Source organism: Micrasema longulum, unplaced genomic scaffold (genome assembly GCF_059751315.1).
Source record: "Micrasema longulum isolate JH-2025_06_02 unplaced genomic scaffold, ASM5975131v1 h1tg001618l, whole genome shotgun sequence".
Taxonomy (NCBI): Eukaryota; Metazoa; Arthropoda; class Insecta; order Trichoptera; family Brachycentridae; genus Micrasema; species Micrasema longulum.
In genome coordinates this window covers 177,584-202,783 of record NW_028278799.1, presented here as the reverse complement: position 1 = coordinate 202,783, position 25,200 = coordinate 177,584, and the positions used below count along the sequence as shown (strand labels likewise).

Below are 25,200 nucleotides of genomic sequence, written 5' to 3'. Positions count from 1 at the left end.
AATATTTTTTCAATCAATGTTTTTTTTGATTGAATGAAAAAATACATGCTTAAGTAATTTTATGTAGGTACTTAACCTTAAAAATAAGAAAATATAAATTTGAATTTGCATTAAATGCATACAATGATTTTTTCCCTAAATATTGGGAAATTTGATTTATATGGTATTATTTTTTTTAGTATTGCACTACAGAATTTCAACTGTCATTTACATCGCGGCAAAACTGATTCACACTTTTATGATAACTGTTTAAACAATCTTATTTCCAAATTATGTTTGTATCTTATAATTTTTAAGCTTTCTGCATCGTAATTTATTGATGTAAAGACTTTATTCTTCATGCGTCAATCGCATGTCACAATTTAGTAAAATTAGACACTAAACAAAATGATCAATTACACTGAACCTACTTTGAATTTATTTTGAGACAACAATTTACACATTTTGGGCAAACGCGGCGGCGCGGGGCTCGGTGTCTTTTGACAGGTTGACTGAGTTTTAAAAAATTTTCATCGTAAAACCGGGACTATGAAAAATGTAAAAAACGTTAATTGGGGGATATTTTAATGAGAATGTATGGAAAAAATGGGACCTAAACATTTCAGCTTAAAAAGCGGGGAAAGCATAAAATTGAGGAACGTAAAAACGAGGTTGTACCGTAATTATCAAATAATTTCTTTAAATAAAAAAATATGTTACAACAGAGTTGGAGAACATTTTTGCGAAGGGAATATGCAAGTCTAGGCGTTTACAGGGCATGTGAACTGTCATCGGGTGATAGACTCCTTGGAATAACACGGTTTGAACTAACAATTTGAGTTTATTGTAGTTTCCGAGTGAAGACACCTCCATTTGCAATAGTCTTTATTCCTTTGTACACTCTAACACCATCTTCTGGATATTGAAGGAAGTTTTAAAAGTTTAAACTGCATCCAGTTATTTAATACAATTTGTAAACCTTTTTTCACAATAAAGTATCAGTGTCAGATGGAAGCTTGTTATTCCAAGAGGTCGTGGTTCAAGTGCTTCTAAATTGATCATTAATTTCATTATATATTTTTTTAAAGATTTATTTTGACCACTCTCTTATCACTAAAAAGAAAAATATGCTTTACTGTAAATCAGGTTTCTCTAGGGTTTCAAGAGAGGTGATTGATTCAATAAAATAATACTTTCATTTTTCATTAACAGACGCTTGACGTTAGAAGATCTGGAGGACTCTTGGGACCGCGGTATCCCCAGGATTAATACTCTGTTCCAGAAGGATCGGCACACGCTCGCCTACGACAAGGGTTGGAGGATCAGGACTGAATTCAAGCAATATCAAGTATGGACGAGTTTGAATCTATTTTCCTATCCACTGTACCTAATACATCATTATATCATCGGGCCAATGCAAAATCTCAAATCTACTTTTCAGACACAAACTTGAAATCTCAAAATTATGTTTTTGGGGACTTGAGAATTTGATATTGATTAAATTATATTGTTTAATTATTGCCATTTTGATTTTGCCTACATACGCATCATTTGACTTTCAAATAAAAAAGAAATAGTACATACCATTTGGCAATACAGTAAACCCCCCTATAACATTGAGATGGGTACCACGTTATCGGGGGGGAACGTTATAGGGGGGATTTGACTCGCGTGGGATGACGCAATCTTCCCAAAACTTGCAGGCAGAGTAGTTCAATGTGACAGTTCAACATTTTTTTTTGTTGTAAATAAGTATTATCTGCATCGTGAGATAATACGTATGACATCTACCGCGCGAACGTTGAACCGGGTCTGGATGCCTCAGTGTAATGTTATATGTAAAGTAAAAAGTACGTATTTACCTTACGTACTTGAAAGTGAGTAAGGTTGACCACACCCCAAAACTGTCATAGTGCAGCCCTAGGATCATAATCAGGCAGTTGATTTTTCTTGGCAAAAATATGCATTATTTTATATCATAGTTTACAACCACTTCAAGAAGATGATACCTAGTTGTTGCCAAATACCACTAATAATAATAATAGCTCGCTCGTCAAACAAAGTGATGGAGAAAAAAAAAATGTCAAACAATGGCACACACTGTTAATAAATTATAGAAAACATTTTTACATGTTTAGTTTTAGTAAAAAAAAAAGTGTGCATCGCTTTACTTGATCATAATTTATTCCAAGTAGAACATATTTACTTACTGTATCATGTGAATATCCGTGGGACAGAGCAGCGATGTGCTGATGAGTCATCAATGTTAGTTCCGCTGAATGTGTTTATCAAGGTCAACCTACTACGTTATACGGGGGACCACCCTTATAGGAAAAAACTGCCGCAAACGTTATAGGAAAAAACCTTATACGAGTGTACGTTATACGAGTGTACGTTATACGGGGGGTTTACTGTAGTAAAATCATTATGAATTTTTGGTTATCAATTTTTTTCTTAATTTATTATTAAATTCTTGACAATAAAGTTAAACAACACAGCACATCAACCCTAAAAAACATTATTAGTATCCAAAAAAACATGAAATCCATGAACTTTAATGTGTTTTGGAATGTTAATAGGTTCTGAAGCAAAACCCCTTCTGGTGGACCCACCAACGCCACGACGGCAAGTTGTGGAACTTGAACAACTACAGAACTGACATGATCCAGGCTCTGGGAGGTGTGGAGGGTATTCTGGAGCACACCCTCTTCAAGGGAACTTACTTCCCTACCTGGGAAGGTCTCTTCTGGTCAGTCTCCGGCTCCAAATCTCACTATCATTACATTTTATAATTTACATAATAAAATATGAGGCCATCAAATAAGAAACATCTTAGAATTATAAATAGTTCAGTGAATTTAAAGTGTTCCAATTGCCAAAAATAAGTTTCATGTGATGATGAATAGCGCAGGAGTCCTGAAACCAGCAGGTGGTGTGTGCTGGTGGGTATTGCAGGTTCCTATTCTGTCCACGGGACACTTAGACATCCTGCAAACACCCAGATAAATTGCATTCTGAACAAACACATCAAAACTTCATTCACTGCATTCATTTTAATGGTATTTTTTGTAATGTGTTTTTTAAATGACTTTTAGGGAGAAGGCGTCCGGTTTCGAAGAGTCCATGAAATACAAGAAGCTAACCAACGCCCAGAGATCTGGTTTGAATCAGATTCCTAACAGAAGATTTACATTATGGTGGTCTCCGACTATTAACAGGGCTAATGTTTACGTTGGTTTCCAGGTACTAAAAATTCGTTCATCTCTTAGTGCGGAGATTTGCTTGCATGATTTATTAGACAAAATATACTTAAAAATGACTAAACAGATTTAATAAGATAGACATTTCACTGATGATAAATTACAATTATCAAAACTAAGTCATTGCACCGGAGAGGAGGTGATTTTATAGATGTAATCCGTAGAATCAATACAGCACAAACGAGATATTTAACCCTCCAAGTACGAGTGTGGCCATATGGTAAAAGTGGACACTATCATCCTCCTGTTTTTAAGTAAATATGATTGCGTTTACTATATTTTAACCCCGAACGATAGGTTCTTACTCTAGTATGTAGTGTGTCGCAATGAAACAAACAGTGTGTGCAATTAATGGCAATTTTTTTAGTGAAAAAAAAACATGGTGTTCTTTAAACCCTGTCACATCCACGATGATCAGTATGGGCAAGAAGACATATTGGCATATTAAAAAAAATATTGAGAACAAAGAATTTAAAAAAAATAAAATATTTAAAAAAAACAAATGGTTGCTTACTTCTGCAGGGGAGAAGTGAGGGGAGCGCAACACAGTATCAGACTCCCCCCTCCTCGTTTCTCCCCTGCAGAAGTAAGCAACCATTTGCATTTTTTGATATTTTATGTTTTAAAATTTTATTTGTTCTGAAAAACTATTTTAATGTGCCAATATGTCTTCTTGCTCATACTGGTCCTCGTGGTTTCGGATGTGACAGGGTTTAATGAACATCCTGTATAAGACACAACTCCTTACAAAGGTTGACAAATTTTCTTTCACTTTTATCTTAATCTTCAAAATAAAAAATATTTTATCAAAATTCATGTTTGAGTGACGTTCTGCTTAAGTTTCATAGACTTTCTAGCGTAATAAGTACATTTTTACACATTTTCTTTTCTAGGTACAACTCGATTTGACTGGAATATTCATGCACGGTAAAATCCCGACATTGAAGATCTCCCTCATCCAAATATTTAGGGCTCATTTGTGGCAGAAGGTTCACGAGTCAATTGTCATGGACTTGTGTCAGGTAATTCCTTCATTCGTATCGTTTCAATTACCACACGACATCAAAATATACCCTTAATTCTAGAACTATTTTTTTTATCATGTTTATAGCTTGTCTTTCTTTATTAGGTGTTTGATCAAGAGTTAGACGCCCTAGAAATTGAGACGGTACAAAAAGAGACGATCCATCCTAGGAAATCGTACAAAATGAATTCGTCTTGCGCTGATATTCTTCTTTTCTCCGCTTACAAATGGAATGTATCGCGTCCATCTTTGCTAGCGGACACCAAGTGAGTGTAACACAAATAAATGACAATAATAACATTACTTTTAACAATGGGTGTTTCATTAAGGTTTTTTTTCCCAGGGACACGATGGATAATACAACTACGCAGAAGTACTGGATGGACATACAACTGCGTTGGGGTGATTATGATTCTCATGACGTAGAAAGATACGCTCGTGCTAAGTTCTTGGATTACACCACTGATAATATGTCCATTTATCCTTCACCGACTGGACTGCTCATCGCTATAGACTTAGCATACAATCTTCACAGGTAATTTTGAAATCATGACTATCTTATGAGTTCTTATTGTATAATTAGGTAATAGCTTATATTTTCACAGGAGTTATAAATTACGGTATATTTCCATAAATTTATTTGACCAATTAGCGCTTTCACCGGCTGGAGTCTGAACAAGTAGAGGAATTTGTGTATCTGGGAAGTATGTTTACCAGGGAATGATATTGAAAGGAGGGTGAGTGCCGGGAACAGAGTAAATGGTGCACTTAAATCGACTTTGGCAAATAAATGTTTGTCGCAAGAGGCAAAATTAGCAGTTCGTAATTTTTATTTGTTTTGTTATATATAAAAGATAATTATAGCTGTTGGTTATCCAAATAAATAAAATAAAAAATAAAAAAATGGAGTCCTGGTCCCGACCCTGATGTATGGGAGTGAAGTATGGACTTGGAAAAATCAGGGATGAAAGCGGGCTGAATGCTCTCAAAATGCGATCTCTCAGGCGAATGTGTTGTAAAACTATGTACGATAGATGCGCAAATATTGAGATCCGTACATTATGTAGGGCTGAGATAAACATTATCGACAAAATCAAGAAAGGAGCTCTGCGCTGGTTTGGACATCCTGTAGAGGGAATGGACAGCGATAGAACGGCTAAAAATATTATACAATGCGAATGTTGATGGATGCAGTAATAGAGAAAGACATGGCATGACCAAATCCAACAATAAAAAAGATGGACATGTCAAATGTCAAAATAATCGGCGCGCTTGCATGAGAAGATATATGAATGTAGAGGAAGCAAGATCTGTATGCAAAGATAAAGTCATATGACAGTCTATCCTCTCTGCTTACCCTTACTATGTTTGTTTTGTTTGTTTGTGTGAGTCTGAAGATGTTCGTTAGAGCGCGAATGTGCCAATTGGTCAAATAAATTAGTGGAAGAGTGTATCAAGTATTTTTATTTAAAACTTATATGAAAATATAAGTTATTGCCCAATTACAATGGAATTCTATCAGGAATTGTTGATAAGTAATAAAAGAGGATGAGATGGGATGTAGTAAAAATGGAAACTTTTGCTACACCTAAAAGACATAAATAAACACAAAAAAGCCATGTATAATTGTGTAAATAATAAATTATCATTTTCATTTCCTATTATTTTTTCTAATTTGTTTTTAAGTTTAATCAACCTAATTCTAGCATAAAGTTTCACATTTCGATAATGGCTTCATATTCCAAAAAAAATCTTCAATCAAAATTTCAGTAAAACTTTGTAAAGCAGTAAAAACTCTGTAAAATCTGTAGAAATCTGTATCTGAATTGAAAATAAATTGGAGCAGAGACAAAAATTGCTTAACCACGATAAAGTTACGCTGTCAACTTGCTTAAATTATTTCAGTGCGTATGGAAACTGGTTCCCCGGCTGCAAACCCCTGATCCAACAAGCAATGGCCAAGATCCTCAAAGCCAATCCTGCCCTGTATGTGCTGAGGGAACGCATCCGCAAGGCTTTGCAATTATACAGCAGTGAACCTACTGAGCCGTACCTCTCCAGCCAGAACTACGGAGAGCTGTTCTCCAATCAGATCATTTGGTAATCATAATTTTACTATAGAGTAGATTTGAAAAAAAATCTTTTATGCATACTGTGTATTTACAGTTCTGTGTGTGAAATAGAACCAGAATCCTGGGCGAGTGTTTTCCACTCGATGGTTACTCTCAGGTAAAAAACGAGTGGAGAAAAGTCCGCCTCGTAGTGTAGTGGTTGGCGTGTTCACCTGCCATGCTTGGGTCCTGGGTTCAACTTGAAATATTTATTTATAATGTCGTTTTACACTGTTTAAACTGTTCCTAGATTGGCATCCGATACGTAAGACAGATCACCTCACCTTCCTGAAACAGATACTCTTCATATACTTTTCCAGTACTTTGCCCTATGGGCCATCATATGCGGGTTAGGGTCTGATGATTATGATTGACTTTATATAAATATAAATACTATTCGTTTTCCTCGATAGGTTTGTGGACGACACAAATGTGTACAGAGTCACCATCCACAAGACGTTCGAGGGTAACTTGACCACCAAACCCATCAACGGTGCCATCTTTATCTTCAACCCTCGCACGGGACAGCTGTTCCTCAAGATTATTCACACTTCAGTGTGGGCAGGACAGAAACGTCTCGGACAGGTAAGATGTTTGGCAAATAATTAACGACTTACACAAATCTCTTAATACCTAATATGAAAATATTTCGAATTCCTTATTTATTTCTCGAGTCAGTGGCTGCTTTAAAGTAATAATCCCTAAAAAGGTAATCCGGCATCATAGTGTAGTGGTTTTTGCGTTTGTCTACTATGCTTGAGATCCCAGGTTCTATTCTTGGCAAGGTCGACATGAAATATAAGTTTTAAGCAATATTTCATTGTCCCAGCATAAGACTGATCACCTCACTTTCATATGACAGATGATCGAGATATGCTGCATTTGATTTGATGTATCTATACAGTGGCCTATACGCCACCACCCTATATTTCTAGTAGTTATTTTTATGCTAATTTTTAAGAACACCTGTCATGATAAAATATTGAATTTTAATGTAAATTTCAGTTGGCTAAGTGGAAGACCGCAGAAGAAGTTGCTGCCCTGATCAGATCTTTACCAGTAGAAGAACAACCTAAACAAATTATCGTTACCAGAAAGGGAATGTTGGATCCACTCGAGGTAATCTTGAAATTGAATTTAAAATTGAATCCATGCATTTGTCATTAATACCAAACATAATGTTTTGTTTTGCAAAGGTAATGTTAATCAACCTAATTATTTGTTTGTAGGTGCATCTTTTGGACTTCCCTAATATTGTGATCAAGGGATCAGAGTTACAGTTGCCGTTCCAGGCTTGTCTGAAGGTGGAGAAGTTTGGTGATCTTATTCTAAAGGCAACGGAACCTCAGATGGTGCTCTTTAATCTCTACGATGACTGGCTTAAGACTATTTCGTCTTACACTGTGAGTAGAAAAATACTATTTACATAATTGATTGAATTAATTGGTAGATTTTTCAATGTATTTTTATTTAAAATATACCCCTTTTTACTGTTTATACGTTATTTATATGATTATATATTATGTTATGTGTTGCATTTTATTATAACATGAATATGAATCATATTACACTAAAACACATAACTTTCATTACTTTATAACATCCTTCACATGCTTTGAGCACCAAGATATCTTGCTGTGAACTTCATTTACCTTTCTGATCATGGTCTTCTTCAACATATCGAATCAGTCTTCAGCCATTCCTTTTCTGTTCAAGTGCCAGACTCTGGAAACCCTTCTTTTCTTCTTTGGGCAACTTTATGGAATGCCTGAAATATTATTAAATTTTTAATTATAAGTCCTAAGTCAAAATTTATGAATTTCAAAGTAAGAATTGTTACCACAATTAAAAGCTGCATAACCAGCAAGAAAATGTGTTAACTAAATCCGCTTAATGCTTTAAAGTTTTAATGGTTTCCTCAAAATGTCCTTAATTTTTTTTATTTGAATGTTGATGATGGCAAATTACCAAAGTGCATTTAAGTGATCTGATTGCATGACTCGAGTCTAAAATCACTTTGACATGTCAAATAAAAAAATCACTTGCTTTGATAAAAACTGTCAAAAACTGTTTTTCTCTAAATGATCATTTTTGTCTTAGGCCACTCTAAAACAATAATTCTTTAATTATAAAAAGCAATGCTAATACAATTATGTAATTGGTGAATTTGGTTATCAGGCCTTTTCCCGTCTGATCCTCATCCTCCGAGCTCTGCACGTGAACACGGAGAGAACCAAGGTGCTGCTGAAGCCCGACAAGACGACCATCACGGAGCCGCATCACATCTGGCCATCATTGTCCGACGAGGAGTGGATCAAGGTGGAAGTCCAGCTCAAGGATCTTATTCTTGCTGACTACGGAAAGAAAAATAAGTAAGTGAATGATCAACTTTACTTCAAATGCAATACCAGGACTCGCTTCAGGAAAATCTTCCCACTGTAATTACTTAGCGGGCATAGTAAAGTTTTTGGTTTCACCATGGTCAACCAATTTAAAAATCCACTCGGATGATACGACCAATATCTCAGCCGAGATTAAAGAATTATTGAGGTATGTGGAAATTAAGACATTTACTGGGCTTGTGACTTGTCATTGACTGGTTTAAGTGATCAATTTACAAACTAGGTAATATTCAGCATTCTGTTTAATGTTTGTGATTTACATCACCTCAATTTCCAGAAAAGCAGTAGTGCTTTCACATTATTTGATATTTCCTCATAGGCGACATCTGGTGACATTTTTATATTAATATCTGTGTCCTGGGGGATTAAGAATACAGTTCTGTTTGTGAAAAAGAACCAGAATCCTGGGCGAGTGCTTTCAATTCAATGACTACTCTCAGGTAACAATACTGTGAGGAAATCGAGTGGAGATAAGTCCACCTCGTAAGGTAGTGGTTGGCGCATCCGCCTACCATGCTTGAGGTCTTGATTTGAAATAATTGTTTGAAAATTGATTTTACACTGCTGTATATCATTGTCCCTGGACTGGCACCTGAGGTGTAAGACTGATGATCGATATACGCTGCATTTGGCATGCCAATGCAGCGCCCTGTGCTTCATGTGTCCTATCAGGCATCCCCTAAAGGCCTCTTTGTCTTGCACACTTCATTCCAGCCCGGTCTCTTATATTGCGCAGCTAAGACCTTTGCCTTCTGCCAGGTCCGTGTTGTCCCCCAATCTTGCCTATTAATATAAGTTGGAGGATTTCATACTCGTCTCCATGCAGGATGTGATCCAAATAGGAAATCTTTCTAATTTTTATACATTTTATCGATTCCCTTTTGCAATTCACCTCGAGACCTTTAAACTGCTGTCATACAAAGAAAGGTTGTAAATACATCGAAGGTAATTCTGAGGAAATTAGCATTTTTGTAAAAGTGAAGATTTAAGCTTGTCATAGTTTTTTTGGATAAAGATACTTATTTCGTAATACTTAGGATTTGATGTTTGAGGATGCATGGGAACTCCTACCCAGTTGGAGGTTAACAGAATACAATGATGTGTTTCGAAGGGTGTTTATTACATGTTGTATAAACGGATTAACAGATAGAGTAACTGCGTCAATGTTTTACATTAGTAACTAAGCACTTTGGCTACATGCTGAAACTAACTGTAACTAAGGGCATCACTATTTATAGATTGTCCAGTGTGCACTTTACTTCCCAGTGGGAACTTGCATTCGCGTACTAATCCCGCGGCTGTCATTGCTGTGATATCCGATCGTGTCAGCACTGTCATTAGCTATTTGAATGTTTTGATAATCAATTCTTTACACATAGGAAATGTATGATTTAATTTCTGCTTTTTCATATGACAGTAAGCATTAGTCTCCGGGTGATTCCTACATAAATAGATTTTACTGATCCAGGTTTTCCCTATCATAGTTGTAAAAAATATGGAATCAGTTAAATTGCAGAATATATTCAGTGAAATTGCGCCTTTTTATCTAAATATATTTTTATAAAATAAACGATTTGGACTGAGTTACACATTGTCAGTGATACTGCAATACCGTATAACCTGTTTTTTTTTTCAAATGAAAATGTTTACTGCAATAAATTAACTATGAGTGCCATTAGTTTTTAATATATTGCTATTTTTACTTTAAATAATGAAAGTTTTTCTGATACTCCAGTGGTATTTTTGGTTCATTAAAATCTAATAAGTAATATATTAATCAAATGGTTTTTAGGTTCTCTTGCCAAAAAAAAATAATAGTTCCACAGTTTTGCAGTATCACCAATGATATATACAAATGTTCAACTTTTCTTGCTGTTTATGGCCTTATGGCCTTTCTCCGTATAATAACAGCACATTGCTGAAATTCAGCAATCTTCTGTGAAGCTACATCTCCAATGCTTCCGACCTAGTATAGTGATGATAATAAATTAATTGAGCTTTTGTTTTATAACAGCGTGAATGTTGCGTCGCTGACCCAGTCCGAGATCCGCGACATAATTCTGGGTATGGAGATATCGGCACCGTCCGCCCAGCGCCAGCAAATAGCGGAGATAGAGAAGCAGAGCAAGGAGCAGAGTCAGCTCACGGCTACCACCACTAGGACAGTCAACAAGCATGGAGACGAGATCATCACCAGCACGACCAGCAACTACGAGAGCCAGACCTTCAGGTTGCTTATTTATTTATTCATTTACGTTAACACTGCTTCACAAACATATTTTGTATTTAACTCTTAGAACTCCTTTGGCGGGAGCCACTCGCCCGAAATAAAAATACGCTGCAATTCCTGTGGCAGGAGTCACCTGCCCATCATGTAAAAATAAAAAGGGAAGAAAAAATGATACAGCGTGGTTTTGCAAAAGATATTCACGAAAACCTGGTCTGTATCCAAGATTGTGTTTAAAAAAACCACACAAAAATCGTAGTCCTAAAATTACTAGGTAATTTTTCTTTTTGTCAATCAATCTTCTTTTTTTACCCTTTCACAAGAATTAAATTCAGAGCTAGCTTAAACAGTGAGTGTAAAATTAGTAGGGTTAAGCAAAATAAATTTCTCTAGGCAACTTCTTGAGAAATGTCCCCATATATTTATTTTAATATCTTTTATGGAACTCTATCAATTAACCACCAATACAATAATTATAATAATGATATTATCAACTATAAATCTGTTTCGAAGTTTGAGAAATTTGTCCATTGTTAATTGGTCCTTTTTCATTCCGTATGAAGTTGCTGAAATTTATCCTTAGATGATTGGTCTATTTGCATTTAAATTAATTTATTTGTTTCGAAACTATTATATTCTGTTTACTAGTTGGTGCAATTAGTTAATTATCTTCATTTGCAATTACAATTATTTTTTTCTGAATGAATTTCAGCATGTGGAATTTTATTCAAATTATTAGGATAATTTTATATATTGTACTCATGGAGTTTTAACTTTTTGTTATTCACGATGATAGACAATTTAGTAATCTATATTTGAATCTGCCAACTAGTGACAAATATGAAGTAAATTACAGTATAATATTCAAGACCAAGGGACTAACATGTTTGGTAATATTTTGTGTATGATTTGCAGTTCTAAGACTGAATGGAGAGTGAGAGCTATATCAGCCACCAACCTTCACCTGCGCACGAACCACATCTACGTCAGTTCTGACGACATCAAGGAAACGGGTTACACCTATATTCTACCTAAGAATTTGCTCAAGAAGTTCGTGACTATCTCTGATTTAAGAGCACAGGTATGGCAACTTTAATTTATTATTGTAAATGGTACTCAGTAATATATCGAGCGTGTTGAAGACAAAGGCTTCGAACCACAATTTCAGTCTTAAGATGTTTTTATTAGTTTTAATGTGTTTTTTACCAATTACTTTGATCTTATGGATATTCTGGCTAATCGATTGCACCAATGGGTTTCCATGATTTAAGTACTATTTGTTATGTGTATAATATGTAGAAGACCTTCGTAATTAGTTATAAACACATTTAAAATAACGAAACTGCTTTTCCCAAAATTGTGGTATGAAGCCTATGTCCTGAACACAGTCGATATGCAGATGGAGATAATATCTCTCCTAATCCACGAAAAAATATGGTCACTATTTTTAAAGTAAATAAAATAAAAAACTGTAACCAATAATGGTAATAAAATAAGAATAATACTAATATGGAAATGATATACATTTTTGTAAATTAGCTTCAGCCGTAAATAAACCCACAATAATTGTGTGTGTTTATTTCCAGATTGCTTGCTACTTGTACGGGCGCAGTCCAGCTGATAACCCTCAGGTCTGGGAGGTGCGCGCGGCCGTAGTGCCCCCACAGTGGGGGACCCACCAGGCTGTGCACCTCCCCCGCGCCGTACCGCAGCACCCCCACCTGGCCGACCTCGAGCCCCTTGGCTGGATGCACACACAGCCCAACGAGCTGCCCCAACTCACGCCGCAGGTAACCTACAGTTTTATAACATATGACTATATTTTGAGTAGGATCGTCCAGTTGAGTAGTCTGATATCTTAAAGTTATATGTTTAGAGATTGAGGAGGCGATTGTAGCTGCTATGGAAATGTCGGGTTTTACTCATTCATTTTTTCATCATTTAGTTTGTTTTCTAACGATTCCAATATATCTTGGCATAAAAGAAATAATAATTTCACAAACTTACTCGTAACGCGCGTCTACATGTGAACTATGGTCAAATTGTTGTATTGTCCTGTCCTGGGTAATCGAGGCGGTTTACAGAGCTGGGGCAGGACAATATTGTATTTTCGTCAAGTGCACCCAGGATTTTACGTATGAATAGTGGAAAACCCAAATTCGGGAACATCATTTGCGGGTTTCACTTATTCAATTCCTAATTTCAGGACATTACAACACATGCCAAAATAATGTCGGACAACCCGTCGTGGGACGGTGAGAAGACCATCATCATCACATGCTCCTTCACTCCGGGTTCGTGCTCCCTGACAGCGTACAAATTGACCCCGTCTGGATTCGAGTGGGGTTCCCGCAACACGGACAAGGGGAACAACCCTAAGGGCTACCTGCCGAGCCACTACGAGAAGGTGCAGATGCTGCTTTCGGATCGCTTCCTGGGCTACTTTATGGTGCCGTCACAGGGCAGCTGGAATTACAACTTTATGGGTGAGTGCAACTACAGATTATGAGTGAACTTACCGAGTCAATATTCATCGAGCGTGAATGGAGATGTTTTGATTTTGTTTATTAAATCACTTGCTGACTGATTTTAATCCAACTTAACTTATGATTTTTTATAATTTATTTAAAAAATATTTACTAATATTTTGTTGATAGAAAATAAGTTTTAAATGATGAATTTCGGACTTTTGTTGTAATGATTGAACAATGAATATTTCACTTTTGTGAACTAATATTTGGGATTTAATTATTTTTTATTGATTTTAAATGTTAGTTAACAAATTTTATTTCCTAATTACTTTCTATCCATCTATACCTTTTTATGAGTATTTTTGTTCAGTTTCATTTATTTTTTAATTTTCACATATTTTTTCAGTTTTTTATACTTTGACAGTTTTGATTTTTTTAGTTCCATAATTTTTGTAAGATTATAATATCTGTACATAATATTCAATTTTGTATTAATTATTTTTAGACATCTCTAATAAAAAATATGCTGTATTTTATAATTAAAAAAAAAGAAAATGCTGTCTACCTCAGAACAGGTATTGACTTATACCTAGTGAGAATAGACAGTGCCTAATATGTTTGCTCACACACGTAGAACTAGAACAAATGGGCCATATTATTGCCACCTTTCTCAAACCAACTTCTTCCTTGTCACTCATTTATACCGCTTATACACAGACTAGGGAATGAATATTCATATTAATAGTTTTAACTTTAGTTTATGTGAATTCAAATCATCTCCATATAAATATTTTACAATGTACTATACTAAAGATTTCCCTTTCCCTTCTTCCCTGGGGAGCCGTTAATATTAACATATTACAACAGAGATGAAGAACATTTTAAAGAAGGTAATATAAAATTCTCGGTATCTACAGGGCTTATGATCTGTCATTGGCTGTCACTTTACACACTGTGTAACATTCACCATTCTGCCCATATTTGAACATCTATATTCCTTCAATTCTTTCATCTGTTGATGTTTGTGAAGTTAAAGAGCTGAAACCTTTATTTATTATTGAATTAGTTCACCTACATACTAGGCAACGCCTGAAAATTTTATTTTTTCAATTTCTATACTTCTTCGTGGACCAGGTGGATTTATCAACAATGTTTTTTTTATGTTGATTTTTACTAACTGTTATATTGTTAAAGGCACTTGTGCCGTATAATAAATACATGGAATCAATAAATATCTTCTTTTATATATTTCAGGGGTTCGTCACGATCCAAACATGAAGTATTCTGTACAGCTGGGGAATCCCCGAGAGTTCTACCACGAAGTCCATCGTCCCGCTCACTTCATGAACTTTGCTTCTATGGAAGAGGGAGGCACTCAACTTGCAGACAGAGAAGACATGTTTGCATAAATTGCAATGCGTAACTTGCATTCGTATAGCTAGAGAATATATTGCATTTAAAGAGACTCGTGTGCCCATCAAAAGTGACGTTGCGTATTATCGGCCAAGTTTTTTATAAATGTCTTTTTTTTACATCGTAAAATGCTTTTACGCGTGCCCAATGTTAAGTAATTTGATTGATTCCACCTTTAAATTAAATTTATGGCCATAATTTTTTTAATATAAAAACAGATTTACTATTTTTACAAAATGGACATATTTTTAAATCAACAGGTATGTTTTTTTTTTCATTATTTTTAATGCGTTGCTTTCTATCAGTATTTCTAGAGTTTTTGAAGGAAAAACAGTTCCTGATCATTATTAAAGTTGAGTATCATTGATATTTTTACTTTTTACTTCGCCCTAGTTGATATGTAAAAACATCTTTCTTATTTTTATTTATTCACTTAAAATACCCTTTTCTGACATTAAATTAATATTTCCTGAAGTCAAATAATTTTTCAAATATTTTAAATGACATTGATGTGTCAATTTTTCTCTTAATAAAAATTTTTGGTGTATAATTTGCAACTACACGTTATCTTAAAAAGCTACCCTCGTAAGAACAAAGATTCTTTCAAGATTGAAATATTTTTGTGAATAGCAATACACTTACGATCCTTTTATAAATATTCTAGCTCTGAAACTTGAGAGTCTCGTTATTTAGAAATGAGAAAAATATTATTTTGTGATGTTATACTACTAAGAATACTTTTGTAAATATTTTCAGATTAAAATAAATAATTTTAAAACACACTTTTTGATTTTCAATTTTGTTTCATTCTCATTTTCATTTCAAATTTTAGTTTGTATCAAATTTGTATATAGCTATTAAATGAAACTGAAACAGAAGCCTTCACCGTATTTTTGGACAATTTATTTCTTAAACTTTTTGAATGTTGTTACTAATAAAATATCTCCCCCCGAAATAATAAGATAAAAGGGGTTGTAATTGTTTATTTCTTATTTGTAATAATTAAATATTAAACACGTTACAAACAACATTAATCTAGTTTACGTAGATAAACTTCCAAAACTAGATATAATATATAATGCGTACTTTGAATTTTTATATGAAAAGATCTCCAAAATCACAGTGGCTCGTGAAAACTTTATGAGCTTGTATTTTTCAGTTATTGGGGAGAAATGTGGCATGCTCCAGTCATTCAGCAATTTATTGCCTCAACCCTCCTACGAAGCACTAAATATAAATAAATTATCACAAGCTGTCATCTAAAAATGTGAGGTTTTCAACCTTAATCAGTAATAATCAGTTGAATATTACTCTCAAATAACGTAAATATTATGTAAATGGACATATTTTGCAAATAATTTTTCTTAAAAAACATGAAAATATAATATTTTGGTAAAAAGATAACTTGTTGAAATATGCATTTGATCTGAAAATACTCCACAGATTTGTGTTAAATTTCAATACTAAAAAATTATATTGAACTCTTGCACATTATTATTGCAGATATATCTCACGAAACACGAAACGTTCAGAATTTACAACTACAGGAAAAAATTAAATTTTTCAGAAAAGGCTAAATGACTGATGCACCATAAAGTGAATTACATATGCAGGAGTAAATTAAAGATCTTTTAAATAAAAAATATGCGTATTTTTTATTATTTTGAATAAATTTCAAAAAGATATAGGTAAGACAGGATGTGTTATGTAAAACTATTTGGGGTATCTAGAATAAATACCAAAAAGCCAATTTAAATGTAAACCCAAACGACAATTTTGTAAACTTAAGTCCAATTTTGTGTGATATGAATCCATTGATTTTATGAAAGTCATTCAAAAGGATTTTTTATGTTTAAGGCCAAAGTTTACGTCTGATATATGGGTGTCAGCTCATACAATGGACCTTAAAATTCTGAGAAAAGTGGTATATATATATATATTTATAAATATAGTAGTAACTTCATTTTGGGTATAGTGGTTCATCAATCACTTGGCCCTTTTACTGTTGATAAGTATAAAATTAGGTGGTAGAAAATTAAGAGAAGCCCTAAAAATATTACTTTATAAATGTTTTAAAGAGGAAAAAGTACCCGATGATTGGCAAAATGCAAAAATCAAATTATTATTTTAAAAAAGCCAATACCGGCAATCTCACACCTTTATCAATTGTTAACAAAATTTGAACAAACCGATTAACAAAAAAACTTGATTCCTTCCAACCTGTAGAACAAGCGGAGTTTCGCAAAGGCTTCGGGACTACATACCATGTCCAATCAATTTGACTACTCGTAGAAAAGTCAACTGAATACAACATAACACTTAAGCTTTTAAAGACTATAGAAAAATGTTTGACTCTGTTGAAAAATGGTCTGTTATTGAGAGTTGATTCTAGATACATAAGATTGATAAAATTCATTTATGACAACGCTACTATGGATGTGAGGGTTGATGAGGACACAAAAACTTATAAAATCAAAATAGAGAAAGGTGTCTAGGCATGTTGACACAATATTGCCAAAGCTTTTACCTTATTCTCTGAGGATGTATTTAAAACCCCGAATTGGGAAAATAAGGGTGTAAAGATCGATGGCATGTATTTGACTCACCTCAGATTCGCAGATGACACAGTGGTCATAAGTAAAGACATGGATGAATGAGGAGAAATTATTATTAGACTACACGAAGCTTCAAAAAGGATTGGTTTGGAAATGAATATTCATAAAACAAATATTCCGAGTCCAACAAGGAAGGACATTTTCATATACAATAAAATCGAGGTGGTTGTTGAATATATCTAGGACCCAAAGTCAAACTTGGTAAAGATAACTAGACAGCGGAGGTGCCAAGAAGAATAGGGCTAAGTTGGGCTGCTTCCGGTGAGGTAAAGAATATTTTTGAAAATAAACAAGTTCCAGTATGCTTAAAAAGACAAGCCTATGAATCGTGTATATTGGATTTATGAATCGTGTACACCGGGGACGACATGCGGACTAGAAACCATATCTGTGACATAGAAAAGTAGCCAGAAACTAAAATGCACACAATGATCCATGGAAAGACTGATACTCGGTGTATGTCTAAGAGACAGAATAAGAAATGAAGAAATAAGGAGCCGAATCGAAGTCTTAAATATCTTGGATCGTGTAGCAAAATTAAAATGGCCGTGGGCAGGACACTTGGCGAAGCAAAATGATGGCAGGTGGACACCCAGAATAATAAAGTGGATACCATGGGCAAACAAAAAAAGTGTTGGAAGGCCACAAAAAATGAGTCAATGCCATTGCTCTATAGCCGGTAAAACATGGATGATAAAAGCGGGTGATAGAGAGGAATGGAGACGTCAGGGAGAGGCCCTTATCCAGCTAGCAGCGGAGAGAATAATGCTGATGACGAAGAAGTGTAATATGTATTGTTTAAGAGGTAAAAATAACACAAATTGCAAGTTATAAATGAAATTTTTTGTTGAATTTTGGACGCCATTGGAATATTTATTAAATATGTTTTTATAAATCGTACTTTAAGGGGATATAAATTGTTTGTATGTATATTTATAGCTCGTTTTGGGTATTTATTCTGATTTCACATCCAAATCACACCACTAATTACATTAAACACATTTTAAATACATACATATATGTATTTGATGTATAAAAATATCATCATTCCTTTAGCTGCTATTAGATGATGTAATAAATGGAACCATAACTTGTACCATTTATTGTACAATTTTTTAAAATTTAAAATGAGGAAGTTCAATAGTTTTTTGAAGATTTTAATTTTACTATTAAACTACGCCAAAATTAAAAAAAAAAACTTTTATGTTTCTATCGTATTATCAGTGCTATGATTTTTTAAAGTTTTGTAATTATTTTGTGTGTGACGTCACAAGTTCTCTTCGGTGAGTTTAATTATTTATTTTATTTATTTATCAGTGTGTACACAGCACAAATGCCTTTTATAAACGTAAACATAAATACATTTAACATAAAAGTGTTCTATTACAAAATTATGAAATAATATAATAACAATATATCTATACATACTCATATTACAGTTGTTTTATACATTATTCTATATAATAACTTTGGGATTTTAATAATTCACATACTTAGGTAAAAAAATAATAAAAAAAAATTACAATGATAAAAATAAAGATAACGCAGTATATTCGAAATAGCAAAAATCATAAATCATTGATTTGTTGGGATTGCTGCAATGTATATTGAATGCCCTAGGGATAATACTAACTGTCTCCTGATAAGAGCTCGGGAGTTCTCAACTGCTTGTTGGTGAGTTGGCTTCACGTAAACTGGAAATCTATCACAACACTATCATTGGTTGATTCTGAAGAACTAGTGGCGTCGTTCAAAGTAGTTCGTTTTTATTAAAATCATTTATTATATTTTTTTATACATTTTCAAAAAACTTCGCAATACAATTTATTGCTCTAATTTTTACCATGTGTTAACGAAAAGGGGGACTGTAAATAAAAATCAAATTTCATTCAGTTTTGTGATTTGGAAATATTTGAGAAAGGATAGGAACATGGAATGAATACCTACCTTTAATATAATCTGAATGTTCTTTAATTTCTGGCACTGGATCACAAAATGAACTCTAAAATATAACAATGTTTTCCACGACGGGCGACGATTCCAACCACTTCTTTATCCGATTTTATGTGAAGTCAAAAATGTTGTTTGGTTTTGGTTCTAAATCCGAATCTTCTAATTTTGAATATCTTCTATCTTGATGTTAGGTAGGTACCATAAGGATGGGTCAAAGGAAGGATGGGAACGAAAGGTAATCGGCCAGGAATAGTATCGATAAATGCTGTTATTTACTTAACACCTCGTGTAAGAAAATATTTTTCGTATCCAATTTCCCGTAGCACTGAACTTCCTCATTATGTGTAGGCATGCACGTTACGTTGTGTACTTTATTTTCAATGTCATTTTGCTAATGTGTATATTCCCGTCCCTTTTCAGTAGGTGACAGGGTGCTAGATCCTGTTAGATCCGGCTCTGACAGTAGGGTGATTATTATTCCTCCCCTATTATGTATTTATTTATAATTTTTTAAATACTGTTTTCCAACTCCGCAAGACTTTGTCGTGTGATGAGTTGGGACATTTACAATTGAACGTAGTTATGCAGAAAGCAGCCAGTCCACAATTTCGGAAAAATGAGATATTGATGTTATCAGGTGCAGTAAGGTCGATTCTATGTTCTGCTAAAAACAGCCAGACCGCTTTCATATAAAAAAACTGTATTATCTATATATCCATACATATATTCTCTGGAAAAAGGTGTCGATCACAAAAACGGCATTTCTCAATTTGCAGAAAACACCCACAAAACTAGAAAAATCTTATGGTAGGTACTTTAAAAATCTTTTAAACTGGTTAAATACACAATAAGATTCTTGTTTGTAATACATGAAAAAACTTATGTATTCATTGTTTATCGTTTGTTAAAGTCAAAAACATTCAAACTATTGTGTATATTTTATAATTCAGTTTTTTCACAAAATGGCTATTATCTCAGTTTCACTTTTCTATAGCTGGCTGCTTTCTGTATAACTACTACTACTACTACTACTACTACCATCACGCCATTTCCCCGTAGGGGTAGGCAGAGAGAATGGACCGCCACACACGTCTATCCTGGCATACACTCCTAGCCTCTTCCACATTCATACATCTTGTCATACATGCCCTTCGGTTCTGTCTGCTTTTGACATGACCAGACTTAAGATTTTGGTTTATCTGATCATGCCACGTCTTCCTTGGTCGTCCTCGTCTAACGTTGCCGTTCATTTTTGCCATATATACTTGTTTTACCATTCTCTCGTCGTCCATTCGTTCTACGTGACCAAACCATCTCAGAGACCCTTTCTTAATCTTATCAATTATACTTGTCTCAGATTTACACTCTCGCCTGATTTCATCATTCGTAACCCTGTCATACATTGATTTCCCACACATTCGTCTAAGAGATCGCATTTCAACCGCGTTCACTCGGCTTTCATCCTTCCTCTGCCAGTTCCATGTTTCACTTCCATACATAAGTGTTGGGACTAAAACTCCGTTGTGCACTGCCAGTTTAGCTTCGATTGACATATTTTTATTAGAAATTACTGTACTTAGTGCTCCGTTCATTTTGTTGCCCGCATTCACTCTTCTTTCAACATCTTTTTCTACTCTTCCATCTCTTGAAAACATGCTTCCCAGGTACACAAATTCTTCTACTTGCTCGAGACATTCGTTGTTTACATTTATTATGCAGTCAGTAACCTCACTATCCCTTTCAAATACCATCACTTTTGACTTACTTTCGTTCATCGCCAATTCGCTCTCCAGGCATACATCATACATTCTAGAGACTATTTGCTGCAAATCAGCCTTGCTGCTTGCTAACAGAACTGCATCGTCAGCATACAACAAGCAGCTTACTGAAAAATTATCCATTTTTGCTCCAATACCCATACATTCTATCTCTTTCATACAGTTGTCCATGTATAGATTAAACAACCATGGTGACATTACACATCCCTGTTTCACGCCTTTTGAGATCGCAAACCAAGATGTAAATCCCCCATTAACTCTTATACACGCTGAACTCTCCTCATAGAGAGACGATACTGCACGTATAAGTTTATTGTTTACTCCATACTTTTCCAACACGCCCCACACACATGTTGACTGCAATATGAGACATTCACAATTCGTACTAAACAAATTTACGGTGAATTGAAAATTGCTATGTAATAACAAAAAACTCACCAAGTAAATTGTACAATTTTTTTCAATAAATAAAGTTATATTTGTCGCAGAAGCTAGCTAGCTAACTAGTAAAAAAGATCAAAATGAGTGAAGGCGATCAGTGGCTCAATCACAAATAACTATCGACGTGCTTAAAAACATGCTAAGCATTTGAGCGATCACAATGAACAATAATGAACGTGCTTAAGTTATCGCAGTCATAAGTCAACGCGTGTGTAATCTCTGAGTCAACGCTCGTGTCGGTTTGTTTTTTGTTTTCCTCGTAAATAAATACAGTTCATTGGCGAAAAATCAGCGTTTACTATAAAAAAAGAATACAATATATTGTATTTGCGATTGCTTTTCTTGACATTTGGCTTGTCAACCGCCGGCTAAATGCAATAAATAGCGTTGCGGAAGGTGTTGACATCGCTCTTTCATAAAATTGGTGGTAGGGAATCTGAAAGGTTGATGCGTGCCGCGGATTGGAGATTCTTACTGGATGTCGAAAATACAATATCAAAACAAAGAATAATTTTAAAAAATGAAAATACAAATGGCACTGGTTTCGCATTATAAATAAATTGTCTATGTTTTATGAACGCATGTATGTATATGCACATGGGAGGGTGTACATGTGCGTGTATGTATGTATATATGTGTGTATATACAGGGTGTTCTTTAAACCCTGTCACATCCGAAACCACGATGATCAGTATGACCAAGAAGACATATTGGCACACAAAAATACATTTTTAGAACAAATAAAACTTAAAATAAAAAATAAAAAAAAATGGTCGATTACTTCTGCAACGGAGAAGCAGGCGGCCTCCGTGGTGTAGTGGTCAAGACGCTTGACTCACAGACGGAAGGTTCCGGGTTCGATTCCCGGTGAGAACACAAAAATTAAGTGTGATTTTTCTCAAGCCTGGGTGTTCTGTGATGTAATTCACCGCTGTAATTGGGCCTCCTGGCCTGTTGTGGTGCTAAAAAAAAAAAAAAAAAAAATATATAAATATATAAAATAGATTCCCCCGAATTGGTTAATCGCATTCATCTTAAGGTACCACAGAGACAAACGCGTTATACACAACTTTTCCACATACCTAAATGCAGAACAAATTCGTCAAAAAACGGTACGATTAACCGTATTATGGATACGTATAACAGGAAATTTAACGAAATAGATATATTTACCAAAAATATTAAATTTATCAAAACTGCCATAGGTAATAAATTGTCTTTGTCCGCATCCTCCTCTCCGTTGCTCTCTATCCCTGAACATATATAAGTTTTATAGTGAGAAGATCTTTTAATATAATTATGTATCCCCGTACTGCGGGCCAACTGTTTGTGACACCTGATTTTTATAATCCGAATCATTTCTATTAAACTCATATGTTATTCTTATTTATATATTATGTAGGTGCATATAATATGCATTTGTGTGTTCGTTTTGAATCAACGTTCGCGTATTGTCAATCCTTATTTTATTGTTGTCATTATTTCGTATTTACTGCATTTTGTGATTACCTACTGTATTGTATAGGACTCGTCGCACATTATTCATTCGATGTGTATCAGTTAAATTTAAAAAAGACTACGGTTCTTCAGAATACGGTTTTGAAATTTAACATACTAAAAAAAAAAAAAAAACAATTTATATCATTTCGTCATTTGAATTTTAACAAAAAGGTTTCTAACTTTTTACTAAGCTCTTTATTGTACCATTTTTAATACAATTTACAAGTTTTAAGCAAATATATTATTTTCATACTTACGCACCCATACAAACGCACCCTCTCCCTCTTTCATTCCCACACGCACATGTATCCTCTCCCTCATTCATTCACGCATACACACATTCACATACACATGAATACAAACGTCACACAAATAAAATTACTAAACTTCTTTTCTTATATATTATGTGTCATTATATTTACAGTGGATTTTTTTAATTGGCTTTAGTATTGTTAAGATTTTTCTAATTATTTTGTTTATGTAATAGCTGTAAAAATCCCAAATAAAATGAAATAAAATAAAATAAAATAAAATTTTCATACAAATATACACACTTTCGTACGTAAATATCGATATTAGTTTATACCGTCTCAAAACATACCGATGAAGATAGCCGTTCATAATCGCGGCCCTGGAATGGTGTTTACTAGGGAGTAAGGAGCGCAACGCACTCCCAATAATTTCAGAAATAATGTAATCTAATAGTAGAATAAAAAAAAATTGCGCTTAGTTGTTTATCACCATGTAAGCAATAATAACAATGTCAAATAAACATTACTCCAAGATGTGAAGAATTCACATCTTCCCTACTCTTATAACCTGTAAATCATATTATATAGCAAAACGAGTTGAGTGACGTCTTGTGGTTTGCGAAGGAATATGTCACGTATAAACAATGCAATAAACCATAGAACTATATATAGCGTAGAACTATATTTGAATACATCGGTCTGCGTCCAAAACTTCCCCCACTTTGCCCCACTTTCACCGCGCGCATTCGTGAAGTCGCCACGTAATGTTGCTAGATGGGAAAAAATATAATCATAACACAAATATAAGGTAAAAAAAGCAATTTCTCTAAATTTGATTGTGCACGCGGAAAAATTGATTGACACAACATAGTAGATAAGTTAAGGGTCATTTAATAAGAGTAATTGAATGAATTAACTTAGAACTTAAAAATTTAATTTTATATAAAACGGGTATTTTTATATCAGGATAAATAATATTTGAGGTTTAAAAAAAATTTCGGTAAAATGTCCACCACGGCCTTGTTCAATCCGAGGTTCAATTTTCATTAGATGAGCAAAGTAAGGTAAAAAATTTACTACCACACTAACAAAATGTCCATTTTGATTTCTTCGATAATCTGAAAGATGGAAAAATAATTAAATTTTTAAGTAATGCATTTGCTACTTACACATTAATTTGCCAATTACACATGAAATGTGATCCCATCCTGTTTCTTTAAGATCCCAGCAGTATTTCTACACTTTAAAACGACACAACATGGCATAGTTGAATTCAAATCGGGAGTTGCGTCAGTCGCTCAGTAGCGACGTCTACAGTGAAACAAATGGGTCAAAATGTAAAACTACTATTTTAAGAGTAGTTTAGTCGCTTTCTGTTTGATGCGTGTATGCGGTTTCTGGACTATTCTTAATTCTATGTAATAAACATTCAGAATAATTTGTTCAATGTATTTTCTTTCAATGAGGTTCGGGTCAAGTCGTGACGTTTGTTTGATAGTTAATATTTGAACATTTTCTGTATTCTTTAAATATGTCGAAACGAAACACAAATATTATTGTCAAATTTACGTGGACCTTTGTGGGGTAATAAAGGTATTAGCAATTTAAGACATATGTAATTAAGATGGCTTATTGGATTTGGCCTTTCTGGAGTGTAGTCTCTTTAAGTAAATAGGTTCTTCATCTTTAGGGCTCCACTGTGACGAGGACCCCCGAGAGACTCCGCCCTCTCGCTGTGTCAGCCAGTACGTGGTCATGGGACCCTTGCCCTGGAA

The 25,200-nt window shown here is 34.3% G+C and overlaps 2 protein-coding genes across 2 annotated transcripts in view; one reads left to right on the top strand and one right to left on the bottom strand.

The window, feature by feature from the left end:
- Positions 1–15,669, top strand: part of Prp8 (pre-mRNA processing factor 8) — a 45,234-nt gene extending 29,565 nt beyond the window's left edge. Inside the window, exons 20-35 of the mRNA XM_088236911.1 lie at positions 1,192–1,327; positions 2,559–2,728; positions 3,075–3,222; positions 4,133–4,261; positions 4,369–4,529; positions 4,607–4,798; positions 6,169–6,363; positions 6,788–6,959; positions 7,380–7,493; positions 7,604–7,777; positions 8,553–8,746; positions 10,791–11,006; positions 11,919–12,084; positions 12,590–12,793; positions 13,210–13,489; positions 14,729–15,669. Of these exons, the coding sequence (XP_088093037.1) occupies positions 1,192–1,327; positions 2,559–2,728; positions 3,075–3,222; positions 4,133–4,261; positions 4,369–4,529; positions 4,607–4,798; positions 6,169–6,363; positions 6,788–6,959; positions 7,380–7,493; positions 7,604–7,777; positions 8,553–8,746; positions 10,791–11,006; positions 11,919–12,084; positions 12,590–12,793; positions 13,210–13,489; positions 14,729–14,883 (2,806 nt within the window). The 3' untranslated portion in view covers positions 14,884–15,669. The remainder of the gene's footprint in view (positions 1–1,191; positions 1,328–2,558; positions 2,729–3,074; positions 3,223–4,132; positions 4,262–4,368; positions 4,530–4,606; positions 4,799–6,168; positions 6,364–6,787; positions 6,960–7,379; positions 7,494–7,603; positions 7,778–8,552; positions 8,747–10,790; positions 11,007–11,918; positions 12,085–12,589; positions 12,794–13,209; positions 13,490–14,728) is intronic.
- A 9,194-nt stretch (positions 15,670–24,863) lies between these two features.
- The window catches only part of LOC148274591 (uncharacterized), a 52,354-nt gene continuing 52,017 nt past the window's right edge, over positions 24,864–25,200 (bottom strand). Inside the window, exon 14 of the mRNA XM_088236913.1 lies at positions 24,864–25,194. Within this exon, the coding sequence (XP_088093039.1) occupies positions 25,045–25,194 (150 nt within the window). The 3' untranslated portion in view covers positions 24,864–25,044. The remainder of the gene's footprint in view (positions 25,195–25,200) is intronic.